At 40.7% G+C, this 8,608-nt stretch overlaps 1 protein-coding gene across 2 annotated transcripts in view; it reads left to right on the top strand.

Annotated features, from left to right (window-relative positions):
• The first annotated feature begins 5,749 nt into the window (after positions 1 to 5,749).
• The window catches only part of Cog6 (component of oligomeric golgi complex 6), a 42,246-nt gene continuing 39,387 nt past the window's right edge, over positions 5,750 to 8,608 (top strand). The window contains exons 1-2 of one of the 2 annotated variants that reach the window (XM_060378298.1): positions 5,750 to 5,940; positions 6,928 to 7,021. In XM_060378298.1, the coding sequence (XP_060234281.1) occupies positions 5,837 to 5,940; positions 6,928 to 7,021 (198 nt within the window). In that variant the 5' untranslated portion in view covers positions 5,750 to 5,836. Of the gene's footprint in view, positions 5,941 to 6,877; positions 7,022 to 8,608 lie in introns of both variants that reach the window. The other variant, XM_060378297.1, reaches the window with a different exon arrangement.

The following is an 8,608-nucleotide window of genomic DNA, read 5'->3' as shown; positions in this document are numbered from 1 at the left end:
TTTTATTTTTGTGGCCCTACTTAGCATTTTTCAAAATTCATATTTTAATAACAAGCTGTACATTTTTAGTAGCTTCATTGTTAGCAAATATTTGCCAGTTTTCTGGTCAACCTAACTTTTCTTTAGATTGGTAAGTGTCATAAAATTCTCCACTAAATTCCTTAACTAAAATATAGCACACATTAATATATTTGCATCCTTATCACCTCTGGTTTATTGAATATGTTTTAGGAACCTGAGGTTGACCTAAGAATTTGATTTTCCTTCAGACTGAATAATGAAGTTAACCAAGCCCAGGTTGTTTAGTAGGATGCCTAAGGTGAAATGTTTTTCCCTTGATCACAGTCAACACCTTGCAGTATGTTTAAAATATTAACACACATAGCATATCATCTTTCTAACATAACACCACAGGAACATGTAACACAGAGCAATACCTATGCTGAAATCCTAAGAACAGTGAAGGAAAGTGACAGCAACAGGACAGATGAACCTGCTAGGGAGAGTGAGGACAAGAAAACAAAGAGCAAACCCTTTCTTCTTCCATCTCATTTGATGTGGGTTACCACCAGAAGGCATGGGCCAGATTTAGGGCTGGGCTTCTTGCCTCAGATAATCTGATTAAGCAAATCTTTCACTGAAGTGTCCAGCAGCTTGGGCTTTAGTTGACTATAGGTGTGGTTAAGTTGACAACCAAGATTAGCCATCACAGGTTTCTTGAATATGTGTCAGTCAAAGAATGAAGTCTGTAAATGTAGAGAAAACAAACAAACAAACAAACAAAGGGCATATGTAGTGTTTTGTATTATCCATAATTTCAGATATCTATCAGAGATTTTAGAAGCCACCCCTTGCAGATAAAGTGGGGGCTACCATACTGTCAAAATGTGCCTGTTAATGCTGTACTTTTAAAAATTAAAACCATGGCCAGGCGGTGGTGGTGCATGCCTTTAATCCCAGCACTTGGGAGGCAGAGGTAGGCGGTTCTCACTGGGTTCGAGGCCAGCCTGACCTACAGAGCGAATTCCAGGACTGCCAAGGGCACATAGACAAATGCTGCCTCAAAAGATCAAATAAATAGATAGATAGACAGACAGACAGACAGACAAGTAAAACTTTAAAATTAAAACTAAAACATTAATTTAAGTGCTGAAATAACAAGATCCGTGTGCCAAATTTAAGAACAAACTTTTCACGTTATTGAGATGTACAGAGATACACTGTTACGACCTCTTCATTTCATTCTTATGCATTTTTCTGTGTTGTGTGACCTGGTTTTGCCTTTTCCATTCTAAATTTGGTACAAGAAGATTTAGATTTCAGGATTTCACTCAATCATTGTCTTCATCTATGCATATCTTCACACCATCCTGATTGCTGAGTCATTTATCAAAAACATTTGATGTAGTTCTTAGGGATTCTGGACAAAGACCTTGAGCCTAATTTCTCCAGAAAGTTTAACTTAAGTTGCATGTTACACATTGAGCCCATTAATGTAGAAAAGAGGCTTTTCAAGTTTTTTCCTTTTCTTGAAAATAAATGGCTTCATCTGGCTATTTTATTTTTACTACAACTCCCAACACTGGTCTCCCTCTAACCCTTTTCATAAATCTAATTGCCTAATTTGGGTCCCTGACATCTTATTGCTCAACCGCCTCCCTCCCAGTTGCAATCAATCTCCACTGACTGCTAAAGTTAATTGGTTCTTACCCTTCTACTTCCCTGTGCTAGTGCTGTGACTAATATCTTTACTACCTAGTTGGATTTTGCACCTTTCTTATATGGATTACTTTCTTACCTGTCTCACAAACCACAAATTTATAGTTATTACATTGACTGGAAATAACTCTCCTGAGTTGTATACTGTCAGGTTGGGTCTGTAAATCACGTTGTCTTGATCAATAGATGGGCAAGCAGCCAAAGGGAGCTTGTGTCCAGACTTTGAATGTTGTGTAAAAGCAGAAACATGGCCAGTAGTCCTAAAATCTGTCTAGCGGCTCCGCCCCCAAGACTCTATACTCCTGGTTGATTTCCATCCGTGTTCTCATCATTCCTGCAGTTCAAAACCTGCCTTCAAATCTTACCAATAAATCAGCCTAGGGATCAGAACACACACACACACACACACACACACACACACTCACACACTCATACACACACGACATTTTTGAGTCCTGTGAAAGGCCATGCTACAATGCTTGCTCTTGGTAACCATATTAACATGTTACCAATTCTGTGTGTGAATCATCATTCTTCCTGGTCAGCCATTTGGGCCCAAGAACAAAGTAAAATAGGCTATGGATTCAACAACAGGTATGTCCTTATACCTGGAACCCACTATTGAGCATCCAGTTTACCAAGGACAGCCAAAGCAGAGCCTCTGAATATTCACATATTCTAGGAGGACTGGCTGCACAGAATAGTCTTCTTCCTTTAGGAAGGGGGAAATATTTTATCCTTTTCAGCTAAAGTCATGCTTGATTTTTCTGCTACTTGCCAATTGCTGAAAACTTTTATATCACCATAACTTCACATACAATGTGCTTCTTACATAAACAAATTTCTTTACATGGAAAGAAATAATAAACCTGTGGAATTTATTAGTCTTAGTATACATTTAACTTTGAAAAAGGAACTGCCCTGTAATGCAGATGCTATCAATAACCTGTTACAACAACAACCAGGAGGTGGCTCCTCATTAGTTTAGGGCTCATGCTGTTCTTAGCTGGAGTTCTTCTTCTTTTTTTTTTTTTTTTTTTCGGTCAATACCTTTCATAGTCAGAATATATAAACTAGAAACAAAGCACACAAGTGTGCGTGTGTGTGCACAATGTGTAGAATGGGACCTTAAACTGCAGCTTAAACCTGTGACATCTTGGTGTTTGCAACTGACAGAAACAAGGTCTTGCCCTGAAAGATATTAGGACCTTAGGATGGGTGGTCAGCAGGGACTGACTGAACTGGAGACTGAGAACTCCTTATGATGCTGAGTGGACACACCAGAAGAGTGTCAGCTGGCTGTATGACAGACCCTAAGGGGGAACTGGAGTTAGCTGTGGGGTATGGAAGAAGGATGAGGCCTACAGAATCACCAGATCATTTCTTAAAACTGCTGTGGTCTGAGGGAAAATAAAAAACAAACTATGGCAACTTCATACAGGCAGAAACACGAAAAGGCTCTGGTTTTCTTCTGTGACAGTTTAAGTCACCTCACCAGATGTCAAACTTTGATCGGCTAACGTTCTGGAAAAGACAGAAGTCTTGCATTCCAAAAACAGCTTTGTGACAGTTGTGGGAACAAGAATTGTACCATTTACCCCCTGTTTTATTCTCTATTCTTTCTTGAGGCACAGTTTCTATAGGTTTGTTTATTGATGGTTGCTTTACTGATAGACCACAGCATATGCTACTGAGGCTAGACTGAATCAAAAGTCAGAGCACAGCAAAAGCTTGACTTGAGTAAGGTACAAAACCAGATTGGCCAAGGGTCCCCTGTTATGGTTAATTTAAAGGTATATCCTAATAATGTTTATTATTAGTCCTAAAATTATTACAGTGGCATTATCTAATCTGTCATTATAATAAAAGACAGAAACACCTGATAGGTTTTAGAATAGCCTTATCTCACCTGGGGCAGGACAGACATTAACCCTCTAAACTACCTTTACCTCCCAGCTCCATCCCAGGCTACCTCCCATCCATAATTCCATAATTACTTCATTATTCTCTCATCTAGGCTGCTTTCTCCATCCATGCTGGCCATGTGCTTCACCCCATGCTAAGCCATGCAAGGTGTTTCTTCCTTCCTCCTCCTGTTTCTCTCTCCCACGATCATTTTGTCCCCAAAGCTCGTGAACCTTAGCTCCACCTGCCTCGTTATGCCCTGTCCAGGTATAAGCCTTTAACCTGCCAATCAGGAATAATTGGGGACCATTCCTTCTCATCACATGGGTACAGGAGGTAGTTCAACATTAATAACCATGCCCATGGCAGGGCAGTAACCAGATCTCAAGGCACTGAAATCAGCATTTGAAAACATGGCACCAGACCAGCCTCCAACAGTCCTTCTCATGCAAATACTGAACAAAAACATAAACAATGTCTTCTATAAATCATGAGTATTGGAAACAAGCAAAAAAATAAACAAAACAACAAACAAACAAACAAAAACCCCAACTTGTCCTAAGTACTGCCATTTTGCCTTCAGTCTACGTTTTAGTCACAGGATGAAACTAAGTTCTAGTTCCCAGGTCCAGAGAGAGCTGGACACTCCCCAATAACTAATCGGCTTCTGTTACCCATCTGTTGCTCCCCAAAACAGGATGACTGTTCCTAACTACTTGTTATTCATTTTTTGTTCCCCAAATATAATGACTGACTGTTTCTGATCAGAAAAGAACAAATGGATTTGATTGGTTAGATAGATCACATAAGAAAGCCCTTATCCCTAAATCCTGATTCTTGGAAAAATTTAATGCTAACTTGGCTCAGATGCTTACGGTTTTCAAGCTTAAAAGCTCTGTAACATTTTGGCTGGGGAGTGTTGTAGGAGTGAAGGGTGGAAATTAGGGGTAGGGCTGGGGAGTTCAAAGTTCAGCTCACAAGTCTCTTCTGTGATCCTGATCAATTCCATAAACTTTTGTCATCTGCATAGATCTGGTGTTTGAGTTGTGTTGGATCTAAGCACCCACACAACAATGAGGAATTATGCTTTTACTGCTGTGGACTTCACATGGGGGATTAATCAATTCTTTTTAAGAAGTGGTGGGAAGACAGATATTTGGGAGGACTTTAAAAGACATATAGAAGTTAATAAGGTTCACAAGGTCTGACATCCCTGGAAAAGTGGTGCTATGGTTTGAATGCTTGTGTTTCCCAAAATTTAGACACTGAGTTCCTGGCCTCTAACGTTTGGAGGCTGAAGCTTGAGATGTGAGTAGAACATGAGGGCAAAGTTACTCGTGGTCTTAGAAAAGAGCCAGCTCATCCCTCCCTTCTATCAGATGAGGTTAGCAGCACCAGCAGGTCAGTCTATGAACACAGAAAGGGACCCCAACAGACTCCAGAGCTGTTAATACCTTAATCCCGAACCTCTCATCTGCCAGAACAATGAGCAATACATTTCTGTTGTTCATGAGGTACCAAGTCTAGAGTAGTTTGCGATAGCAGCTGAAAAGGACTAAAGTAGGTTTTAAGGATTAGAATATAGAGGTTTGAAATTTTCCATGTTTGTGCCCAGTAACATATCATGGTGAGGGTGTTGCTGCCTGCCTATAAATTAGGCCAGGGCAATAACGTGAATCTGAACATGTAATTGCGAAGGCCCATTAACACCATCTCAGTGTAGTCATTATTAATAATAAATTGCCATCATGTTTTTTTTTTTTTTATGAAAAAGTGATAGTGGAGGCTACAGAGATGACTCACTCTTTGTGCACAAACTAGATTTTCCAGTGCACTCCAGAGGCCCTGGAAAATACTATATAGTCGATAGATGCTTTTCAGAAACACTAATTCAGATAAAGGGAATTTAATTAAAATCAGTTCAGTTGACGATTTTTTTTTTTCATATAACCACCTCGTGAGTCCGGCATTCCTGAAGTCTCTTTTACGTCCTCCAATTTCTTCTCTTCGGAGCGTGTCCTCCCCCTCTCCCGGCTGCCAGGACTTAAAGTAAACCCCACCGCTGGAGCGTGACAGATCCCGTCGCGCACGCGCGGCCGGGCTGCGCGTGCGCGGGAGGTGCACATGCGCAGTGCTCCGGTTGCGTCGGGTCTAGTCGCCATGGCGGACGCCAACGCCGAGGTGGTTGCGGTCCCTGCGTCCGGGGCCGCTAATGGCCTCAGCAGCAACGGGGCAGGCGCGACTCCGGCGCAGCCCAACAACCCGCTGTCCCGCAAGCTGCACAAGATCCTGGAGACGCGGCTGGACAATGACAAGGTAACGGCGGGGGGCGGGGCCGCGGAGTGGGGACGTCCTTCCCGGCTCGGCGCTGCGGTCCCGGGAGCAGGGACCCTCCTACCTGCCTTCACCGGCCTCAGCTCTTAGCCGTGCACCGGCTGTGGGCTCTTGCTGTGTTCTCTTCAATTGCACGGGCCACCCGCCCTCCCCAACACGTCTAGGACAGCACTTCCGCAGCCCTGTCAGAGCTGTCACCTCTGCAGCATTGAGGAGCCAGGTAGGGTGGCCGTGCCAGCGTGGCACAGAGGAAAAAAAATAAATAAATACAGTAATGTGAGAGTTGTAACGCTACCGGTATATGTGGTAAAGTGAAAATAAGGTGTCAACGAGAATTTGACTCCGACGTGTTAAAAACAAAACATTAAAATGTGGAGTAAGAAACAAGGCCCAGGACTGGATAGGTTTGTGACGTGCTACAAAACCTGGGTTGGCTAGAAGAGCTTGGGATAACAAGCTCAGGGTTTGCATCGAGAAGAAGCTCTCAGAGTCAGCCACCGCCCCACGAAACAAAACAAAAACGTGTAGGTCGCTGATTTGTGTGATTTGCCGTGGGACTGATCAATAACAACTTTCTGAATCCCAGAAGAGGGAGGGGATGTAAAATAAATAAAATTAAACTTAAAAAAAATGAAAAAGGAAGAATTGTTTTCTTTAAAAACAATATATACATTCAAATTCAAAGCAGCTCTGCTGTGTATCACCTTGTACATCTATGATTATACGCTGCGTGTAAGTGTACTGTTACTGTGTCCTGGAAGGAAGTTTACTGCTTAGTAATTTGAAAGTCAGACATTACTTTTTGAGTTATTTAATGGGGATAAGCCAATCGAAAATAATTTCATTGGATTTTGGCTGGATATGAAGAAACCGCTTGAAAGTCAACCCCAGTGATTTCCTTCTGCTGTCGCTTGTGTAGGAGATGTTGGAAGCTCTCAAGGCTCTTTCGGCTTTTTTTGTTGAAAACAGTTTGCGGACTCGAAGAAACTTGCGCGGCGATATTGAGCGGAGGAGCTTGGCCATCAATGAGGAATTTGTAAGCATTTTCAAAGAAGTGAAGGAGGTATGTAGCTTCACTTAGCGTTCATGAAGAGCCGTGTTTGGTGTTTTGATAAGTATTTTTTCAAAATTAAATTGCAGTGTTATCTGATAATGTACAGTGGTCAGATAAAAACCAGCTTAACTCTGTTTTTATTTGAATTATTGTCATTTCTGGATTTTTTTTTTGTTACCTCTGTTAAAATTAAAATGTTTATGTCTTAAGAATTGTAATTTCTTAATAAAAGTAACATTTCTTTCAATGGTTTTCCAAAAGAAATATTTTCTCACTTAATGCACTACTTTAGTTGATCACTTCTTCATTGGAAATTGATTAGTATTGAGTTAACTTTGTTATCTCCTAAAGTACATAATTTCCAGATCAAGATGATTATTTTAACATGAATAATAGTTCAGCATACTTGATTGTGGTTTATTAAAACATAAGATGAAGATAAATGATCTTTATTGTGTTGTGATTTATTTATTGTATGTTTTGTTTATTGTATATTTCATTAATAATGTGATATTGTTAGTATTGCTATATACTGACCAGGTAGAAACCAGGTGGAAGTGATCTACATGGTTTTAGCAAAGACTTGATATAACAGTTTCAAAGCGCTTAGTAGGATTTCATTGATCAAAGGCTAATAATGTCAGAGGCTGATGTAGGATTGTGAATTTAAGGCCAGGTTGGGTACGTAATAATACCCTGTCTCCAAAAAGACAAGAAAAAAGGTGTTGTTATATCTGAGTGACAGTCTGCTTTTTAGTCTTTTCAGAACCACATAAAGGTGAGTTCATGGGTAAAGTCACATTTGGAGTTGCCTGAGAATAATTCAGCTGATAGGAGAGAGGAAGCAAGGATGGGAGAAGCAGGCAGGCAGAAGAGGCAAGAATGGCCCCAAGCTGATGAGTGCTGAACAGGGTAATGAGCATTCATAGCATAAAAAGTCTGTAACACATACTTATCGTGTACCTGTCATATTTGGTAGCCATAGTTTTGTTCAATGAGTAGAATTACATAATTCAGCAAATATTAAAAAGAGGAGCTGGTGAGATGGCTCAGTGGTTGAGAGCACTGGCTGCCCTTCAGAGGTCCCGAGTTCAAGTCCCAGCAACCACATGGTGGCTCATGACCATCTGTAAAGGGACCTGATGCCCTCTTCTGGCCTGCAGGTGTACATGCAGACAGAGCACCCATACATTATAAAGAAAAGAAGAAAATGGGAACTTTAAATAGGGCTATGTGTGTAGCTCAGTTGGTAGAGTACTTCATGGGGATGAAGTAACATCAGCATGTTTTGAGTTGCTTTCCCATACTTTGAAAGTAAAAGTATTTTTTAAAAAGAGGTGATGTGGTACTGTGTGTGCTTTTATGACTCTTTTTTGCCTTATGTGGGTGTCTTTGGAAAACAGTGGTTTATCACGGTTGCTGATCTGTACACCCTTCCCATTGTATGCTGAAGTGTTTAGTTTTCCTCTGTTTAGAGAACACCTGACTGAGCTGTGCATGTTGCTGCACATTTACTGTTTTGTTCTACAATTTTTTTATATTTTAAAAATTAACAGATAAAAATTATATATGTAAATACACATATATTGTATATAT

This window comes from Meriones unguiculatus, chromosome 2 (assembly GCF_030254825.1).
Source record: "Meriones unguiculatus strain TT.TT164.6M chromosome 2, Bangor_MerUng_6.1, whole genome shotgun sequence".
NCBI lineage: Eukaryota > Metazoa > Chordata > Mammalia > Rodentia > Muridae > Meriones > Meriones unguiculatus.
The sequence above is the reverse complement of the archived record's forward strand: the minus strand, read 5'-3'. Positions and strand labels throughout refer to the sequence as shown.